General features: G+C 36.5%; 1 protein-coding gene across 5 annotated transcripts; it reads left to right on the top strand.

The window, feature by feature from the left end:
- Positions 1–1,549: 1,549 nt before the first annotated feature.
- On the top strand, positions 1,550–20,025 carry LOC101683315 (proteolipid protein 2-like). Of its 5 annotated transcripts, none has more exons than XM_045065425.1 (3): positions 1,563–1,709; positions 17,036–17,076; positions 19,455–20,025. In XM_045065425.1, the coding sequence occupies exon 3, from the start codon at positions 19,593–19,595 to the stop codon at positions 20,001–20,003; it is 411 nt and encodes a 136-aa protein (XP_044921360.1). In that variant the 5' UTR covers positions 1,563–1,709; positions 17,036–17,076; positions 19,455–19,592; the 3' UTR covers positions 20,004–20,025. The 5 variants fall into 5 exon arrangements, with proteins under 5 accessions (XP_044921363.1, XP_044921360.1, XP_044921359.1 ...); XM_045065424.1 differs by having other exon boundaries at positions 19,452–20,025; XM_045065428.1 differs by lacking the exon at positions 17,036–17,076 and having other exon boundaries at positions 1,550–1,581.
- Positions 20,026–22,154: the final 2,129 nt, after the last annotated feature.

Below are 22,154 nucleotides of genomic sequence, written 5' to 3'. Positions count from 1 at the left end.
AGATTGAAGCAGAGTAAAAAAAGCTGAGCGAACCTCCAGAATGAAACTTGTGAACGATGCACTTACTGGGCAAGAAGGGAAGCTCTTTGAACTCTATTTTCAGGCACTACAGAGACCCTTTGAAAGCAGGAGAATGATCACTTCTCTATGAAGTGGTTTTGTAGCTACAGTGAATCATCGTATCTTTGTAATCCATTGGGTTTGGTTATATAACCTTGTGAACTGTGTCAAACTCTCAGTTATCCAATAGATACACTAATAATCAATAGCTTTAAATACCACATAATGAAGATATGATATCAAGTGAACATGCTTTCCAAAGAGTGGAATCACATGCTGTTCAAATTCCATCTCAAACTGAAATTTATTTACCTATAATCCAAAGTGAATATGTGTGCACGTTTTAAGGAACAGTGTTTGGGCTGTAGAAGTCTGTTTACGTGAAGAACCAAGGCTCCTGCTTGGATAGGCTGTGTTGGAAGAGACGGATAGTTCTGAATAAGGCAGTGTCTGTCAACTAAACTGTCCTCTAGCCCAGTTTCCCACAGACTTACGCTTTAGTCTTAGGGGACTGGGGAGACAATAAAGGAGGGCGTCAAAACTGTTGAAAGATTAGGAACCCTTGGAATTAGTGATTTCATCAGTAGAAGGAGATTTGCTCTTTTTTTTTTTTTTTTTAAGATTTCATTTATTTATTTGACAGAGAGAGAGCATGCATGAGAAAGGGAACACAAGCAGGGGGAGTGGGAGAGAGAGAAGCATGCCTCTCCACTGAGCAGGAAGCCTGATTTGGGGCTCAATCCTAAACCCTGAGACCATGACCAAAACCCAAGGCAGACACTTAGCCCACTGAGCTACCCAGGCACCCTGGGAGACTTGCTTTTGATGTAGATTTTGGCACACTTGACTTAGATACTTATCACCTTTGGGTAGATGTTGGCAACAGAGCACTTACATGCCCCTGAAAATGGGGGCCTTCCTACTTTCTGTGGATAGGCACCTTAGTTGCAGGCCTGGTTAGCAATCGTAGACAGCAGTGGTAATAATTTTGGTGAAAATTAGATGCAAGTAGAAGGGGGGAAATGGTGAGTTCTGTTGGAAACCATCATGTGTAGTTTTGAGAAACTCATTTTTAAAAAACGGTCACCCTATATGCACTTGTAGAATAAATCTTGGGTGGCTACAAAAGAATATGCATTGTTGCCTCACATCCTGTGTGACATATGGTGCACTAGAATTATAAAAATGATTCAAACAGTCACATAAATATTTTATTATATACGAAGATTTAGATATTGTATGGGTATATGAATTCCCCTTCCACAAATTAAATTATATTTGGTGTATTGTATTCCTCCTGGAAAGCTACAGAGAAGGTGCAGACATGCAGCTGTGTGATTTCCCACTCTGTGTTTGCTTTGCAATGAAGGAAAATAAGCTATTTCTTAAGGAACAGGTGTATTGTTAGTTAGTCAAGAGAATAGCAAACAGCAATGGGCTGCTGTCCTGGAAACAGCCTGGTGTCCTAGCAACAACCCCATTCATTTGCCTGGCCTGCCCTGTGGAGTTCTGTCAACACAGGTAAAGGGCCTACCTACAGCACTTAAGTGACAGCCTTTCTGTTTCAGAGAAAAGCGAGGCCCATATATGTAAACCTGGCAGTGAACGAGAAAACAGATTATTCTCTTAAGCAATCAGTGATTTGGAAGGTAAGATAACAGCAATGTAGGAGTTAAATTTATTCACATTTACTTTTCTTCTAGATGGGCTGGAATTAAGTTTCTTTAACTGTTGGCTCTTCTAAAGGAAGGATCAAAACTTTGATGGAAGTAGCTAATGTTATGACCTATGGCTCTGCTCTTGCTGCCTTCTTTGGGTTAAATAGTGCAGTATTTTCCCAAAACTTTAGTTGACCTCTGCCTCCATGAGTAGCCACAAGGAGTAGGAGAAAGAGGACAGGACATATCCTGGTGGTGATTTGAAAGTTATAGCTTCCATTTTCCCACATATTTTAATTGTAATACCTAAATTTTATGAGAACACTTAAGACCTTTGATTGGAAAATGTTCAAAATATCTTCTGAGACTCACAGGAAATTTCACATGATTGGAACTAGCTGTGGTATAGCATCCAGGGTGAATTTTCTGAGGCCAGAGCAGAAACTCGATAGGATTTGTAACTGTGCTGAGAACAAAGTCTGATGCAAGGCTTGATCTCATGTCCCTGGGATTATGACCTGAAGGGAAATCAAGAGTCAGATCTCTATTGACTGAGCCACCCAGCTGCCCTAAGAAATCAAATATTTAAATAAAACTTCTATTCCTTTAGAATGGTTCGACACTTTTATTGTTGGTGTCATAGTCTAGAAAGTCATACACACACACACACAAAATATTTTTAAGTTTTTCATTACTAAATCACCAGAAGCAAAAAAAAAAAAAAAATTATCATTTTAATAATGAATCTCAGGTCTTAGTTTCATTCCTAAAGGAGGTTCAGTTTTTCATTTTAACTTAAAATGATGATACAAATTTCTAGGAATTGGTAAAAACTAACACAGGAGGGTAATGAAACAAATCAGAGAATTAGTTTAGAAATTCAAGTGGATGCCTGAAAAATGTCTTTAGTAACTGTGGAAATATTTTTTTGTAACAAAGAACATGTTGAGTAACTATATTGTTATCATTATGACAACATAGGCTTTTATAATGAAGTCTTACACAGAGGGAAATAATTTCCTACTTCCAAGTTGGTGACAAACCAACCAATTTAGAGATTAAAACTATACATGAATTATATTGTATTTCACCTGATTACATTTAATTAATTAGTAAAAGCAAAGCACAGATGAAGGAACTTTTTTGTAGTATGGTTGATAAGGAAAGAACAAATAATGTGGAGTGAAGGTATGAGGCAACTTTGAGCAGAGCACACAGAGAAAGGAGGAAATAATCATAGATAAAGCCAGTCAATATAAAGACAGAGAGTCTTGAAAAAGACAACAAGAACATTTTTGTTAAAAGTGAATACAGGGGGAAAAAAGTGAATTTAATGAAATTAATACAGTATTATATGTCCAATATGCTTCAATAAAAAAAGTGAATATAGAGAAAGTTATAAATGTGCATGTTGCTAATAGCTTTAAGAAACACCCAAATATATTTTATTTTAGCAATGCCTTTAATTAAATATAAACAGCAAATTCAGTAGTTATGTCAACTTCTATTTTAGTAACATGTTTAAAACAGATTACAAATCTCCTAGTAACAATGGAGTCACAGTTCTTTGTGAAAAAAAAAAATTGTTTTTCTGCAGCAGTTTGTTCTAAAAGGCAATGTATTTGTAGAGACAGACTTTAACACCAAAGAGGTATTATTTTGAGGCAAAGTATGTGAATTTCAACTTGGAGTATGCTCCTTGAAGTGCATTTAATTTTCTAAAGGATGTTTTTTGCACAAAGTTAAACAAAAGGTTTGACAAGGGTTTTAAAGTCCTGTTAAAGATTTCCTAAGAGTTCTCATCTCACTTGCCTCCATTTTACTTCTGCTTCTCTGTGGTCACTACTGCTGCGCAAGAAGCAATTTTGTAAGCATTTATATGGCTGTGAGCCACGTATGAGTCAATTAGATTGCCTATTTTTTAAATCTCTCTAACAGTTTATAGAACAGACTAACCCCTTCTCTCACACTGCACCAGGCCTGGATTCTGCCCTTTTGAGGAAGAATACATTAGAACCAAAAAAAAAAAAAAAAAAAAAAAAAGCACTCAATGAGATAAGAGCAGAAAGAGTATTAAATTTTTCTTTCCCTTCTCCTCTGAAAAATGATACACAGGGCACTTGGGTGGCTCAGATGGTTAAAGTGTCTGCCTTGGCTCAGGTCATGATTTCCAGGTCCTGGGATCGAGCCCGTGTCCGGCTCCAGGCTCAGCAGGGAGTCTGCTTCTCCCCCTGCTCATGCTCTCTCTCTGTATCTCTCTGTCTCAAAAGAATAAATAAAATCTTTTTAAAAAGTGATATACAAACTCCTCTTGAGATCTATTTGAAACACATGTGCAATGCTTAGAAAAGAGTAACTCATTAGTAACAGGGTTCAACAGATTCCCCCTCCCTAAATACCCTCAACCCAGTCCCTTATTCTTCTATATTTGTTTGTTTTAGATTCACTAAGCCATGTTGTTTACCAAAATTGCAAATAACTTCCCATGAGAAATCCATTTACTATGAATACAGGTCTCTGTAGATAGAAGAGAAAGTCAGCAATGGGAAACGTATTCTGTTCAACATCACTCTAGGCCAGTATTCAACAGAGCTAAACATAATGGACTAATAAAAAGAGTAGCATGGATAATACGTAGAAAACAAGAGATAGAAAAAAATGTGTTTAATTGCCTCTGGGGGCACAAGACTTGCCTTCTTTCCTCTTTTCTTCCTTTTGCCCTTCACTTCTATGTCTGATGAAACCAATATTAACATTAGTTTGCATTCCCTGAGCACAGGGCAGATGTTTAGGCCACTAGTGATGAGAAGTGGGTTAATAGTGTGCTGAAAAAGAATTCAACCTGGAATTGCTGCTTCATGTGTTTGCATCTTAAGAATTACTTGGCATGCCTTGATAAGATAATCGGATGCTATTTTATTTGACACATACATTCTACATTAGACAATACAGCACTTGATGTTGGCCATTAGCTACATAGGATCAGGGACTGGACCTCCTTGTGCTCATCACTAGAGCCCAAGAGTCTAGCAGAGCATGGCACAGATTAGACATTCAATAAATACTGAAGAATAAAGTTGCTTTGGTTTACTTTTTCTAAACACTTGCAAATGCTAAAACTATTCACATTTACCCAAACACACCATGATCTCCATATCTCCCTGTATATTGACCCATGAAAATCAGTGTAGAATTTCTCTTAAATTAGCCTTTTGTCTATAGATTCCTACATAGTCCTCAGGTTTTAGATGGAAGAATGATGCTCCTGTGATTCTTGGGTGAACTCAAGTAAAATGAGCCCTATGATGGCCCCAGCTTAGCCAGAGGGAGTTTCCAGGCCACAGCTCAGGCAGAAGGAACCTCCCTGAGCCAGGACTCTTAGGTGACCAGGGTGCCTATTGTCTACAAGGAAAAGTACTGGAGCTTCAAAGAGAAAGAACTCCAGAGACTGAAGAGATTTCTCTCTTTTGAGAGTCTTCCGCTGAGTACTGATTAACATTTACACATAAGACACTACCTGAGGCTGGGGGAAAGAACAATGAAAAGGTTTAAAAGAAATAATCCCTGGAGTTAATCCATTGATGGGAATGATACCTGTTCCCTATCTAGAGTAGAAATCCTCCTAATTCACAGAATGTTGGCCAGAAAGGTTTTGCCTCAGTAGAGGGACAAAAATGGCCATAGACTCAAAGCTGCTCTAGTTCCACCTACCCCAACTCAAAAGCAAGAATTGTGTACTAGTTTTCTATCCCTGTGTAACAAACTGCAACAAGTTGTTGGCAGAATTCACTTTCTTGCAGTTGTAAGACAGAGATTCCCACTTTCTTGCTAGGTGTTGGTACAGGACCACTTTCCGCTCCCCAAGGGCCCTCATGGACAACAGAGTAGTGGGAATGTGGTCTCTAATGTTTCTTTTAAAGTCTTCTCTGATTTGGTCAGGACCACCCTGGATGATGTCTCAATGCCTGCTGTGGTTCTAACTGTATGTAAAGGCAATATTTAAGACAATTACATTAAAAATGGGAGGTTAAAGGGATATAAAGATAAACACGGTTTATTTGAACTGGTAAATCATCAACAACACTAAACTGTGATAGGTTGTACATATATGAAATGTAATACCTAGAATGATGACTAAAAATCTATTCAAAGAGATAAATGCAAATGTACCATACATAAAAATGGAACTATAAAAATTGATCAGGTAAACTATTAGGAAGCAGAAAAAGGAACACAGAAGAGCAAAAAAGACAATAAACACAAAACAAAAAAATAAAATGGCACATTTAAGTCCTAAAATAACTATTACATTGAATGTAAATGATCTAAAACACCAATTAAAACTTACTGTGGATCTAATATAATCAAGATCGTTTGGTATTGGTAGAAGAATAGATAAATGGACCGATGGAATGGAATGAAAAGCCTAGAAACAGACTTACAATGATATAGTCAACAGATCTTTGACAAGGGAGCGAAGGCAATAAAATGGAGCCATGATTGTCTTTTCAACAAATGCTACTGGAACAACTGGGCATCCATACACACACACAAAATGAATCTGGACACCTTACAGTCTTCACAAAAATGAACTCAAAAGGAATCTCATGTAAATATAAAATGTAAAACAATAACTATAAAATTCCTGGAAGAGAACATAAGAGAAATTCCATGATCTCGGTATGGTGATGAGCTTTTACATACAACATTGAAAGGCATGATCCATGAAATGAATAACTGATAACTTGGGCTTCATTGAAATTAAAAACTTCTACTCTGAAAAACACGAGGACAGCAGAATGAGCAGACATGTTGCAGAATGGGGGAAAATATTTGTAAATATTTTGCACAATATCTGATAAAGGACACTTATCCAAAGTATACGGAGAATCCTTAAAACTCAACAGCAAGAAAGTGAACAATCCAATTTAAAAGTGAACAAAAGACCTAAACAGACACCTCACCAAAGAAGATGTACAGGTGGCAAATAAGTATATGAAAAGATGCTCAACAGCATATGTCAGTAGGGAACTGAAAATCGAAGGAATCACCATCATGCACCTGTGAGAATGGCTAAAATGTGAAACATTGGCAACATTAAATGCTGACAGAGAATATAGATCAATAGCAGCTTCCCTTCACTGCTGGTCGAATGCAAAATAGTACAGCCGCTTTGGAAGACAGTTTGGCACTTTCCTATAAAATTAAACATATTCTTACCATACAATCCAGTAATTGCATGCCATAGTATTTGCCCAAAGGAGTTGAAAACTTATGTCCACACAAAAACCTGCACATAGATGTTTATAGCAGATTTATTTATAGTTGTCAAAACTTGGAGCAACCAATATGTCTTTTAGTGGGTGAATAGATTAACTTTAGTACAACCAGACATTGGAATTTTATTCAGCACTTAAAAAGAGCTATACAGGGAGCCTGGGTGGCTCAGGCAGTTAAGCATCCCACTCTTGGTTTTGGCTCAGGGTCATGAGATCAAGTCCCACCTGGGGCTCCACGCTTGGGACTCTTTCCCTCTTCCTCTCCTTCCCTTTCTGTCCCTCCCCTCGCATCCACGCAGGCACACACGCTTGCTCGCTTTCTCAAATAAATAAATATAATCTTTTTAAAAAGCGCTATTAAGCCATGGAAAGATACAGAGGAAAATTAAATGCATATTACTAAGTGAAAGAAGCCAATCCGAAAAGGTTACACACTACATGACTCCAGCCATATGACATTCTGGAAAAGGCAAAACTATAGAAACAGTAAAAATGTTAGTGATGTCAGTGGTTGTGGGGAGAAAAGCATGAACAGGTACAGCACAGAGGATTTGGAGGGCAATGAAACTACTCAGTTTGACACTATTATGGTGATGACTACATGTCATTATATATTGGTCCATGCCCATAGAATGTAAAACACTAAGACTGAACCCTAACGTAAACTATGGACTTTGAATGATAATGATCCATCATTGTTGGGCCATCAGTTATAACAAATGTGTCACTTAGGTACAGGATGTTAAGTAGAAGAGCCTTTGCATTTCAGAGGCAGGGATATATGGGAACGTTCTGTGCTTCCCACTCAACTTTGCTAAACCCAAAATCATTCTAAAAAATAAAGTCTATTAAAATTCTTTTCAAAAATGGAAATATTTAGGGGTCCTTGGGTGGCTCAGTGGGGTAGGCCTCTGCCTTCAGCTCAGGTCATGATCTCGGGGTCCTGAAATAGAGTCCTGCATCAGGCTCTCTGCTCAGCGGGGAGTCTGCTACTCCCTCTCCCTCAGCCCCTCCCTACCTCATGAGCACATGCTCTCTCTCAAATCAATAAATAAAATCTTTTTTTTAAATATAGATATTTAGAACTCCTCTTTGTGAGTTATTTAGTATTTTTTTAAGGATTTTTTTTATTTATTTGAGAGAGAGAGAGCATGAGAGGGGAGAAGGTCAGAGGGAGAAGCAGACTACCCATGGAGCTTGGAGCCTGATATGGGATTTGATCCTGGGACTCCAGAATCATGACCTGAGCTGAAAGCAGGTCAGTCACCCAACCAACAGAGCCAGCCAGGCACCCCAAGTTATTTAGTATGTTTTACAGCACATCTAAACTTGGCTTCTCAGCCTCTCGAATGGTTTGGTTTTTCAAATTTTTCATACTTTTATAATGTTTATAAAGTAGTTTAATGTTTGATTTTTATAATGTTAAAACTATGTTATAATGTCAAAACTTTATAATGTTAAAAAACCTTTTTTTAAAAAGATTTTATTTATTTGAGCCAGGGTGGGGGGAGGAGCAGAGGGAGAGGGAGAAGCAGACTCCCTGCTGAACAGGGAGCCTGATGTGGGGCTCCATCCCAGGAGCCTGGGATCATGACCTGAGCCAGAGGCAGATGCTTAACCAACTAAGCCATCCAGATGCCCCAAGGATACCATACTTCTATTAAAATATCAGATAAGAATATTCCTTCAAGGTCAAAGAATATAAAAAACATAAGTGTACTCATAAGATATGCAATGTAACTATACACACCATATTTTTGAAAAACCTTAAAAATTGTATAAATATTTGGTCCTTCATACTAGGTACTAGAAAAAGGAAAAATTTTTAGCTTCCTTTTTTAATGCAACTGAAAATAGTACAGAGTCTTTACTTGTATATTAAAACAAACACACATACACAAATATATTCAAACACATGCAAATTCACAGACTATGAAGTCAGACATCTTATTCAAATTATATTTCTATCTTATACTGGCTTCCTGACATGTATAAGTGAATTCATATTCTGAGGCTTAATGTCTTTATCTATAAAATGGAGATATGTCAGAGGGTTATGATAATCAGATAAAAATCTACAAATAGGGCGCCTGGGTGGCTCAGTGGGTTAAGCTGCTGCCTTCGGCTCACGTCATGATCTCAGGGTCCTGGGATCGAGTCCCGCATCTGGCTCTCTGCTCAGCAGAGAGCCTGCTTCCTCATCTCTCTCTCTCTCTCTGCCTGCCTCTCTGCCTGCTTGTGATCTCTCTCTGTCAAATAAATAAATAAAATCTTTAAAAAAAAAATCTACAAATACATAGGCACATAATAAGGGCTTAATAAACATTGGTAAATATAACAAATATTTATTAAATTATAAATATTGACTATTAATACATTCACCCAACACCTTTCTGATATTTTATTCCATGTAATTTATAAACTTTTAAAATAAATAGTATATCTTAGTGAAAAAACTGTATTTGTCTCCTTATGAAAAAACTTAAAAAGTGTTTATAATTAAAATTTTTAATCTTTTGGTATGCTTCTATTTAGAAATCTGATCATTATATAGTAATAGTGAGAAACTGAATAATGAAATGAACAATCCACTTATAAATAATTGTTTTTTTACTTTTCATGAGTGCCAATTCTTAGTCATTATGAATACATTTTCCCTTTCCCAATTGCCAATTCAGTGAAAAATGCATTAAACTCCAATTAATTTAGAGTACAAGCAGTTGAGTTAATCAAGTAATTGAAAAAAATTTTACATTCCAAATTTGTACAGAAAATCCCAGTCAAAATTAATTCCAAACAAGCAACCTAATTTGGAGAACTTTTAAAAAAATATTTTTATTTCTTTGTAACTATATTCTTTAAGGCTGTGTTGATTTCAATTTTTATTTTATTTTAAGTTTTCATTTAAATTCTAGTTAGTTAACATATAATAATGTAATATTGGTTTCAGGAGTAGAATTTAGTGATACATCACTTACATATAACACCCAGTGCTCATCATAAGTCAAAACTTTTTTAGATTATGCTTTCAATTGTTTCTTATAGTTTCCATGAACAAAGTTTATGTCAATACATGGTGTTCAAAAAGATGGTGCTGAACCCACTAATTCTGAATAATGTAAGCAATTCATTATAATTTGTGCTCAATAAATTATTTTAAAATGTAATTTTTTGTACTTTAATTTTTTTCATCAACCTCACATATTTCAAAACCCACATATATTTTATGTGCAGAGACTTTAAAACTATGCTTTGCAAGGGGGCATCTGTGTAGCTCAGTTGGTTAAGCAGCAGACTCTTGATTTAGGCTCAGATCATGATTTCAGGGTCCTGGGATTGAGCCCCACATCCAGGCTTTGGCTCCATGCTCAGCAGGAAGTTTGCTTGAGGATTCTCTCTTCCTCTCCCACTGTCTGCCCCCCCCTGCTCACACTCTCTTCCTTTCTCTCTCAAACAAACAAATAAATCTTCAAAAAAAAAAAAAAAAGTAACTGTGCTTTGCAGGGTAAAATAGGTGAAGAGGATTAAGATGTACAAACTTCCAGTAATAAATTAAGGAACTCATGGGGATATAATATACAGCATAGGGAATATAGTCAATAATATTTCAATAACTTTGTATGGTGACAGATAATAACTAGACTCATCATGGAAATAATTTTGTAATGTATAAAAATATTGAGTCATTATGATATACACTTGAAACTAACAGGATACTGTATGTCAATTATACTTCCATAGGAAAAAAAATACTATGTTTTGCACAGTCTAAAAATCCTGATTACACAGTAAGACTATTCCAGCTGACCTCATCTGAAACAGAAGTTATGTATATATATATATCTTGAGATGTAGTGATGATTGAATATGAATTCTGAGAACGTGAAGACTGGTATTTAGGGGTGATATATTTTAGAAATAGCTGAAGAAAGATTTCTAGCTTTTCAAATTTAGTCTTTTAAAGATAAGATGTACCATGTGTATTCATAGAAATATTTTGTTTTCTTAAAATACCTTTAAGTGAACATGGATTCATTGAAAAGAATACAGACAGATTGAATCATCTCATTAAAAATAGAAAGCAGAGGAATTGCTATAAAGGATAAAAGACTTTTAAACATAATTTGCGTGTGGGGTGCCTGGGTGGTGCAGCTGGTTAAGTGTAGGACTCTTTGTTTTGGCTCAAGTCATAGTATGTGGGTCTTGAGATTGAGCCCCATGTTAGGCTCCACACTCAGTGCTAAGTGTGCTTCAGATTTTCTCTCCCTCTCCCTCTGCCCCTCCCACTCATGCTCTCTCTCTCTCTCTCGAATAAATAAATACATCTTTAAAAATATTAATTTACTTGCAATATATGTAAGTCAAATCATCATGCTATTTGCTCAAATATACAGTGCTGTATATCAATTATATTTCAATAAAACTGAAAGAAAAAAATTTGTTGAAATACCAGTTGTTTCTCTCCATAAAGCAAGAAAGGAATCTGAAAGAAATATAAGCCAAATAAAGGCATCATCTTTCCCAGCTAAAACTGAATTATTAAGATGATAGGTCTTATAGGTACTATAACCAGCAATATTAATAACTAATATTAGAGTTCTACAGTTCATTAAATTATTTCTTATCAATTATCTTATTTGTTTCTCACAGAAACATCTGATGCAGGCATTATCATAATTCTCATATTCCAGGCAAAAAATTTTAGACTCAGAAAGGATACTCCCCATTTTCATCATTTGATTTTTCTGCCAAATCACGGCAAAGATAGTTTTCCCTTTCTCTAGGCAGAGTTATTTTCTGGTTTATAGTGATTTTTTTTTTAAAAGCCCCATGCGGTGGAAATAATGGTCAAGAATAGATGGCAAGGTGGGCGCCTGGGTGGCTCAGTGGGTTAAGTCGCTGCCTTCGGTTCAGGTCATGATCTCAGGGTCCTGGGATGGAGTCCCGCATCGGGCTCTCTGCTCAGCAGGGAGCCTGCTTCACCCTCTCTCTCTTTGCCTGCCTCTCTGCCTACTTGTGATCTCTGTCAAATAAATAAATAAAATCTTAAAAAAAAAAAAAAAGAATAGGTGGCAAGGGATTACTATTTCCTCTACCATTGACACAGCAAGCTCTGATGGCCAATGCTGCCTTGTTAGGACTAAAAACAACCTAACAGAACTCTCCACTATTTTGAGATCCAGAAATAGATATCAAGCCAATCCTGGCTCCCTCAGGAATTTAGGTTGGCATTTAGGGAGTGGGAGTGTGTATACTTTGGCATTAGGGGTCACTCTGATGCTCAGTCCCTCTGATGTTTACTAGAACACAATTTCGGGGAAAACAGGACAAGGAACAGGCTAGAGATCCCGAAATGTAAGAAAAATAAAGTGTTCCATACAGAACTTCAATTTTTTCAAGCTATTATGTCAACTAACCTCCACAGAATGCTTTCTAAAATTTTTCTCTTTTGCTACTGTGAGATCGCCTTAAATTTGGAGGGCATGTGTTTCAGTCACTACACAGCTCTCAACTTGTTCTGAAAGCCAAATAGTTCTGTATTTAGAAACATGTAAACTACGTAGTTATCTGACAAAAGTAGATTAAGATATGTGAGAGTGTAAGAGGGAGAAGTTCCAGTTTGTGAATCTGGAGAGCTTATATTGAAAAAGATTTGGAAAAAGAAGTATTAGCATGGACAAAGAGAGATATTACATAACTATAAATGGAGAACTCATCAAAAAGATGTAACAATCCTAAATGTGTATGAACCTAAAAATAGGGTTTCAAAATATATGAAGCAAAAACTTATAGAACTAAAGGGAAATTTATACATGGAGGTATCAGTACTTCTTTCTCAGAAATCAATAGAACAATATAATAAAAAATCAATAGAGTATGAAAAAATGATACTTTCGACCAACTTGATCATTTATAAAATATTCTGCCATCAGTAGAATATAAATTTTTTAAAATGCACATGGAACATTTATTAAGAAAGACCACAGTCTGGATCATAAAGCAAATCTTAACAAATTTAAAGACTTAAAACCATATTAGAGGGGCGCCTGGGTGGCTCAGTGGGTTAAAGCCTCTGCCTTCGGCTCGGGTCATGATCCCAGAGTCCTGGGATCGAGCCCCACATCGGGCTCTCTGCTCAGCAGGGAGCCTGCTTCCTCTCTCTCTCTGCCTGCCTCTCTGCCTACTTGTGATCTCTGTCTGTCAAATAAATAAATAAATAATCTTTAAAAAAAAAAAAACCATATTAGAATAGGCAAATTCATAGAGACAGAAAGTAGGATACAGATGCAAGGGGCTGGAGAGAAGGAAGAATTTTTGTTTAATAAGTGCCGAGTTTCTATTAGAAATAATTAAAAAGTTCTAGAAGCAGATCGTGGTAATAGTTACACAGCATTGTGAATGTGTGAAAAGCCATAGAACTATACACTTAAAAAGATTAAAATGATAGATTTCATATTATGTATCATTTACCACAGTGGATAAAATCAATTAGGGAAAAAATTATTATTAAACATATTAAAACTATGTTATCTAACAAAACAAAATTAAACAAGAAAATAATAGAAAAGTATCAGGAAAATCCTCAAATATTTAGAAATTAAACAATGCATTTCTAAATAAACCAGGTGCCAAAGAGGAAATTTTAAGAGGAGTTAGAAAATATTTAAAACTGAATGAAAATATAGCATATAAAAATTTGTGGAATGTAGCCAGTACTTAAAGGGAAATTTATAGAAACAATGCTTGTATTAGACAAAGATCTAAAATCAGTAGCCTAAGATTGCAGCTTAAGAATCTAGAATATTGGGACGCCTGGGTGGCTCAGTTGGTTAAGCAGCTGTCTTCAGCTCAGGTCATGATCCCAGTGTCCTGGGATCGAGTCCCACATCGGGCTCCTTGCTCTGCAGGGGAGCCTGCTTCTCCCTCTGCCTCTGCCTGCCTCTCTGTCTGCCTGTGCTCGCTCGCTCTCTCTCCCTCTATCCCTGACAAATAAATAAATAAAATCTTAAAAAAAAAAAAAAAAGAATCTAGAATAAAGGGGCGCCTGGTTGGCTCAGTGGGTTAAGCTTGTGCCTTCGGCTCAGGTCATGATCCCAGTTTCCTAGGATTGAGCCCCACATCAGGCTTTCTGCTCAGTAGTGAGCCTGCTTCCTCCTCTCTCTGCCTGCCTCTCTGCTTACTTGTGATCTCTCTCTCTCTCTGTGTCAAATAAATAAATAAAATATTTTTAAAAAAATAGAATCTAGATGGGGCGCCTGGGTGGCTCAGTGGTTTGGGCTACTGCCTTCGGCTCGGGTCATGATCTCAGGGTCCTGGGATCGAGCCCCGCATCGGGCTCTCTGCTCCGCAGGAAGCCTGCTTCCCTCTCTCTCTCTCTCTCTCTGCCTGCCTCTCTGCCTACTTGTGATCTCTGTCTGTCAAATAAATAAATAAAATCTTTTAAAAAAAATAGAATCTAGAATAAAGGGATGAGGACTGCCTGGTGGCTTAGTCAGTTAAGCAGCTGACTCTTGATTTTGGCTCCAGTCATGATCTCAGAGTTGCTTGGGATTCTCTTTCTACCTCTTCTTTTGCCCCTCCCCTCCTCAAAAAAAAAAAAAAAAAGAATCTAGAAAAAGGGAAGCAAATTAAATGCAAAGGAAGGAAGGAAATAATAAAGGTAAGAATAGAAATCAATACATTTGAAAACAGAAAAATAATAAAGAAAACAAAAAAAATCCAAATGACCTTGAAAAAAACAATAGAATTTAGAAACATCCTGCCAAACTGACTAAGAAAAAAGAGAAGATACCAACTACCCTGATATTAAGAATGAAATAGGGTCCATCACTACAAACACTACAAACATTATGAGGGCAATAGAGGAATATGATGAAAAAAATTGATTTCCAGAAATAAAATAACTTAGATGAAATAGAGCAATTCTTTGAAAAACAAAGATTAATAAAACTCCTTCAAGAAGAAATGGATAACCTAAATATCTACTAAAGAAATGAAATTTACAGCTTAAAAATTCCAACAAACAACACTCTAATACAAAATATTTAGAAATATATCAATTCCATACAAACTCTACCAGAAAATGGTAGGGGAAGGAACCTTTCCCAATTTATTTTATGAGTCTAGCATTGCCATGATAATACAACAAGCAAAAAAGAAAAAGAAAGAAAGAAATGTAATATAAACACAGTCGCAACAAAACCTTCAAAATTTTAGTAAATTGAATCCAGCAATACATAGAAAGGATAAAACATCATGATAAGTTTGGGTTTATCCAAGAAATGGAATGTTGGTTTAACATTTACAAATCTGTTTTTTTGGGGGGGTGCCTGGGTGGCTCAGTGGATTGGGTCAGTATCAGGAAAATCCTCAAATATTTGGTCATGATCCCAGGGTCCTGGGATAGAGCCCCGAATCAGGCTCTCTGCTTGGTGGGGAGCCTGCTTCCCCCTCTCTCTCTGCCTGCCTTTCTATCTACTAGTGATCTCTGTCTGTCAAATAAATAAACAAACAAAATCTTTTTTTAAAAATCTGTTTTTTTGGTAAATCTATAATTTACCATACCAACAAAATACAAAAGGAAAACCACATAATCATCTCAAGAGGTGCGGAAAAAACATCTATACTTGAATTTTTAGAAAGCTTATCAAACTAAGAATAAAAAGAAACTTCCCCTATTTTAGTAGAGAACATCTGTAACTAACATAATGGTGAAAGACTGAATGCTTTTCTTTATGATCAGGCAAAGAAAGGATGTCCACCCTCATTGCTTTTATCTAACACTGTACTAGAGGGACAACCCAGTGCAAAAAGACAAGAAAACGAAATATAAACACAGACTGAAAAGAAAGAAACCTCTCTTTATTGATTGATAACAAATAGAGAACCCCAAAGAATGTATAAGAAGCTATTGGAGATAGTAAGTGAATTTAGGAGAGTCATAAGATTCAAGGTCAATATACAAACATCAATTCTACTTTAATAAAGTAGCAAAAACTATTAGAAATTGAAATTCGAAAACTCTATGATAGTGGGGCGCCTGGGTGGCTCAGTTGGTTAAGCATTGTCTTTGGCTCATTTTTGAGCTCATTTATGATCTCAGGGTTCTGGGATCAAGCCCCATTTTGGGCTCCCCACTCAGTGGGGAGTCTGCTTGTCCCTCTCTCTCTGCATCTCCACCCTGCTCATGCTTGCTCACACTCTCTCTCAAATAAAATCTTTTTAAAAAAAGAAAACTATGATAACATAAAAATATGAAATATTTAGGTATAATCTAGCAACATATATGCTAAAAATTGTAAATTATTGATGTAAGAAATAGAAGAAGACCCAAACAAATGGAGAGTATACTATATTAATGGATTGGAAGGCTTATTAGAATATTAATTTGCCCAAATTGATCTATAATTTTAATGTAATGTCCATTGAAATCTCAACAGAGTATTAGCAAGTTGATTCTAAAATTTCATAAAGGACCTACAATAGCCAAAACAATTTTGAAATGGGAAAACACACTACCTGATTTAAACTTACTATAAATCTATGGTTATCAGGACAGTATAGCACTAGTAAAGGATAAACATATAGACCCACTGAATAAAACAGAGTTTAGTTTCATACAAATTGGTCAACTGGCTTTTTATAGGTTTGTCAAAGAACTCAGTGGTGAAAAATTAGTTTTTCAGCAACTGTGATCAATTTGACACCCATATGCAAAACTAAGAGAATGATCTTTCTGTTGTTGATTTATAATATTTAATTATGTTCAATTAAAATACTTTGTATTGTTTTAATTTACTTGAATTTGTCAAGATGTGTTCTTGCTGGGGTGCCTGGGTGGCTCAGTCATTAAGCACCTGCTTTCCGCTTAGGTCATGGTCCCAGGGTCCTGGGATCAAGCCCTACACTGGGCTCCCTGCTTAGCAGGAAGCCTGTTTCTCCCTCTCCCACTCCCCCAGCTTGTGTTTCCGCTCTCGCTGTCTCTTTGTCAAATAAATAAATAAAAATCTTAAAAAAAATTTTTGTTTTTGCTTCCAGGTATTTTGTGTGTACCCACTTAATATTCTTATGTCTTCTTGGTAAGTGACCATCTTACAATTCTCTAATGTCATTTTTTTTTATCCTAATAATATTCTTTGTTTGGCAGTTTACCTTGTCTAATATTAAAATACCCACTCCAGGGGCACCTGGATGCCTCAGTCGGTTAAACATCTGCCTTTGGCTTAGGTCATGATCTTAGGGTCTTGGGATCAAACCCCAAGTAGGGATCCCTACTCAGTGGGGATTCTGCTTCTCCCTCTCTCACTGCCCTCCCTCAACTCATGTGTGGGAGAAAGAATCTCTCTCTCTCAAATAAATAAATAAATAAATAAATAAAATCTTTTAAAAAAAACTAGCTACTCTGAATTCCTTTTGATCATTGTTTGCATAATACATCTTTTCCATCCATTCATTTTTTACTTTTTTTAATATTTAAACTAGGTTTCCTGAGAAGAACATGTAGATTTTTTAAATCCAATTTATCTACTTTTATCTTTTAATTGGTGTGTTTACCATATACATTTAAAATAATTATTTAATATAATTATAATATAATTGGTGTGGTTGGTTTTAGGCCTACTATTTTTCTACATATTTTTTGTTTGCATTTTTCCTCTTTCCTACCTGTTTTTGGATAGTTAAACGGCTTTACTTTTATATTATATTTTATCTATTTATATTCTATTTTATATTTTAAACACTGCTCTTGATAGTACAGTAGAATATTTAACATTTTAGAGTCTACTTAGAGTAATGCTTTAATTTTTAAGTAATATGTAGAAGTTTACAACTACATAAATCCCATACTCTTTTCCCTTTATGCTATAGCTGTCATGTGTTTTAAATTAACATGCATTCATTTTTTAAATTTATTTTTTAAGAATTTATTTGTTTATTAAAGAGAGAGGGAGGAAGGGAAGGAAGGAGGGAGGGAGGGAGCACACAAGCAGGGGAACAGCAGCAGGAGAGGGAGAGAGAGAATCTCCAGCAGACTCCCTGCTGGGCATGGAACCCAACTGCCCATGTCCCATGTTGGGCTCTCTGCTCAGTAGGAAGCCTGCTTCTCCCACTCCTTCTGACCTTTCCCATTGCTTGTTCTGTCTCTCTTTCTCAAATAAATAAAAAATTAAAAATAAAACCCTATCAGACAATGTGAAAATTTTTCTTCCAATAATTACACATATTTTGGGGGTAACTGGCTGGCTCAGTAGAGTCTGCAACTCTTGATCTCAGGGTCATGAGTTAAAGCCCCACATTGAGTGTGGAGCCTACTTCAAAAAATGTTAAAAAAATAATTACACATATTTTAAGGAACTTTTAAAAAAGTATTCTAAATTTACTCAGATATTACAGTTTTTATTTTTCTTTCATTCCTAAAGTTCCAAGTTTCTTCTAGTATTTTTTTCCTTCAGTCTGAAGAATTTTATCATTTCTTTTAGTTACCATGTGTTCTTTTAGTTCATCTTCATCTAAGAAGGTCTTTATGTTTCCTTCATTCCTGAAGGATAGTTTTGCTGGATATAGAATGTTGGGTTAATAGTTCTTTCCTATCATTTAAAAAATGTTGTTCTACTATTTTCTGTTCTCCATGGTTTCTGATGAGAATTCCACCATCATTATTAACATCATTGTTTTCCTATATTTGTCATTTTTTCCTTAGCTGCCTTCAAGATTTTTTTTCTTTACATTTAATTTTCAGTAATTTGATTATAATGTGTCTGGGTGTGATTTTCTTTGAGTTTATTCTGTTTTATGTTAACTTCTTAAATATACAAGTTAATGTTTCTCACAAAATTTAGGAAGTTTTCAGCCATTGTTTCCTTAAAAATTTTTTCTGCATCAGTTTCTTTATAGGACTCCACTATTATAAATGTCAGATTTTTTTTATATAGTCCCATGACTTCCTGAAGTTCTATTCATCTCTTCCCAATTTTTTCCTCTTTGTTCTTCAGACTGAAGGATTTCCATTAATCTACAAGTTCACTGACCCTTTTCTCTGTCATCTTCATTCTCCTATTGAGTTCAGCCAGTAAATTTCAGAGATTGGATGTTTTAAAGATATTTTGTTCTTTTTTTATAATTTAAATTTTTTGCTGAGTACTTTTATCTTTCTATGCATTTTATTTAGTGTGTGTTTACCTTTGTCTCATGGAGCTTATTATGGTACCTATTGTTTTAAAGTCTTTAAATTTCAGCATCTGTGTTATCTTAGAGTTTGTACCTGTTCATTGTCTTTTCCCTTAATAATTCCCAAAGAACCACATTTCTTAGTTATTTGCTTATCAGGTAATTTTGAATTGTATTCTGGACTTTTTGATTATTAAATTGTGTAGATATGAATCCTATTAAAATTCTCTAAGGGGTATTATTAGTAGTAGTATCACCATCATAATCATCATCATTACTGTTTTAGCAGGTGGTCAACTCAGCTTCAGACTGCAAGTTTTCAAAACCATTTTTTAGACAGCAAGCAAAACAGCTGGGTGAACAGCATCCTGGAACCCTCCTTCAAGTGTGCAGATCCTTCGAGTCTCTAGGAACTCCAGGTCTCGCCATGGTGGAGTCTGAGCGCACCTCAGCCCGTGGCTGCTGTACTACCTTCACTAATTTCTTGTGCACCAGAAAGGGAACTCTCCTATTTGCTGAGACTATATTGTGCCTGGTGATTCTAATCTGGTTCAGCATCTCAACACCAGGATACTCCACTCTGTCAGTGGTTGAGATGATCCTTGCTGAGATCTTCTTTGTCATCTACATGTGTGACTTACCCACCAAGATACAATCCATCAACTGGCCTTGGATTGATTTCTTCCGGTCCCTCATTGCCGTCACCCTCTACCTAATCACCTCCATTGTTGTCCTTGTCAACAGAGGAAATCGCTCCATAATCATTGCAGGGGCACTGGGCCTTGCTGCTGCATGCCTCTTTGGCTATGATGCCTACATCACCTACCCCTTGAGGTAATAAAGATATACAGCAGTCCTGACTGATTGTGCAGTGATCCATGTTGGTGGACTCCCTTTATTTCCCTCTGAGACGGGTGGGAGGTTTAAATCTTAGTTCAATTCTCAAAGCATTTTCTAGGCAGCGTTGGGTCTGTCCTGTGAATATCCAGCTCAAGAAACTATACACTGGTATAGTTTCTTACACAGTATTAAGGAATTCTCTTCTCAACCTCACTTCCTTCCAGGTTTCCTCTTCTGTTCTCTGTCCCTGCAGAGGTCCCTTTTCCCAATTCTTCTGTGCAGAAAGGGGAGGTTTCTTTTTAGAGTTTTACCTGCTCATATCACTGCTGCTGAACAGTTCTGCAGGATGGGCCTGCCCTTGGGGCAAAGCCAAGAAAAAAAAAAGGGGTAACAACAGAACACTCATTCTCAAATGTGTTGTTTCTTCAAGTTTTGACTCCACAATCTGCCTGCTTTCATAGACTTTTTAAGAATCCTCAGGTCATTGTTTTTGTGTATTTTGTCCAGAGTTTTTAGTTGTAATCAGAGAGATAAGCCATACCGGAAGTGCTCTAATTTGATCAGAATTGGAAGTCACATTTTGAGAGTAGACGTAAGGAAAACATTTTCCAAGGATGTCTGTTAAGATATACAAAACTAATATAATGGAAGAGGAAGGTCTTAGAGATCATACAGCCCAGTGGAACTCCCTCTGTAGTTGCCTGGGGTAGGAACGGGTAAGAGTGCTAAGTATAGACAATACCAATCAAGTGTATTCTTAAAATAACTGACCAAAGTCAGACCTCAAGCATTCTAGTTATGCTGAGATATCTCGATGCCCTTTCTCATACTCTTCTTCAGTGAGTAGCTTACGCAAACATCCTTTAGTGATGTCTAGAATAGTGATTTAGCATTATGCTATTCCATGGAGCCCATTCGGGACCAAAAGTAGTGCAGAGAAGATATACTCTCTGCCACTACTTCCTGTTTCAATTAGAATAGACCACTTCTTTTTTGTTTGTTTGTTTTATTAGATTTTATGTATTTATTAGAGAGAGAGCACATGCACACACATGCGTGTTGGGGGAGGGACAGAAGGAGAGGGAGTAGTAGGCTCCCTGAGCAGGGAGCCTGATTTTGGCAGAGGGGAGGAGAGATTGATTCCAGGACTCCAGGATCACGACCTGAACAAAGGCAGACAATTAACCAACTGAGCCATCCAGGCGCCCCTAGAGCAGTCCACTTTCATCTGTTTTTCCTAATGGACTATGTCATAACATGTCATAAGAACTAAGATTTACATTGGTAAAACACAAAGAATCACTGGTTTGCAGTAAAGACATAAAGCAGTTGGCCATATATGATGGTGCTTTCCAACTCTTCTCTGATGCTTATAAACTAGTTGGAGATCCTCTGTATAGGAGGTACTGAGGACTTGTCAGGGATTGCCCAGGGGCACTGGGGAAGGATCAGAGCAGTATAAGTGTTTCTGCTTCCCTAATTTAAAGTGGTGGTCTGAGTCCTCTAGAGTACACTAGCTGTCATGAGCTTTTGTGCTTCACTCCCTCACTGCCAGAGCAAACTAGCTTTGCTTGATGACTTTAAGTTATCAAACCAAAATGATGCTGATCTATTTTATCCCTTTGGAGAATCTTTGCATTTCATGAGGCTCCTGACAATGGCAAGTACTTAACACAAATAAATTGTTTTAATATTTGCATTTAAGGTATCAGGCTAGTGGGGGAAGAGACTCTCCCTTGAGTGTCTTATAAAACCTAGATTATACAAAAAATTAAACAATCTTGGAGTCATACTTTAAGGTTAGGATGACAGCTGAGTAGTTAAGGCACTTAATAGTTCTTCTCCCAATTTCTATTAAATATTCACTAAGTACTTCCAAAAGATGAAAATGCACAACAAACTCCAAAATAAAGAATAAAAGTCAGTCATAAGAGAGATTCCTGGAAATATTTCTATTATTAAGTTTTTAATAATGCCAAATTAAGAAACAGAATGGATCTATCAGGTATGCAGCATCTTTTGAATCAGGAAAGCACAGCCAGAAAATAGGTAGAAGGAACTCTGTATCATAACTTGCCCCATGATTCCCCTCATTGCTACCCATAATTTGGGAACAGAGAGCTTCACAAATGAGAAAGGTAGACAGACA

Source organism: Mustela putorius, unplaced genomic scaffold (assembly GCF_011764305.1).
Source record: "Mustela putorius furo isolate JIRA1106 unplaced genomic scaffold, ASM1176430v1.1 tig00003858_pilon_pilon_pilon, whole genome shotgun sequence".
Classification (NCBI taxonomy): domain Eukaryota; kingdom Metazoa; phylum Chordata; class Mammalia; order Carnivora; family Mustelidae; genus Mustela; species Mustela putorius.
The sequence above is the reverse complement of the archived record's forward strand: the minus strand, read 5'-3'. Positions and strand labels throughout refer to the sequence as shown.

Bases quoted from the DNA above. Each gene is read 5' to 3' on its own strand.
- LOC101683315 (XM_045065428.1), top strand. From the start codon at position 19,593: ATGGTGGAGTCTGAGCGCACCTCAGCCCGTGGCTGCTGTACTACCTTC.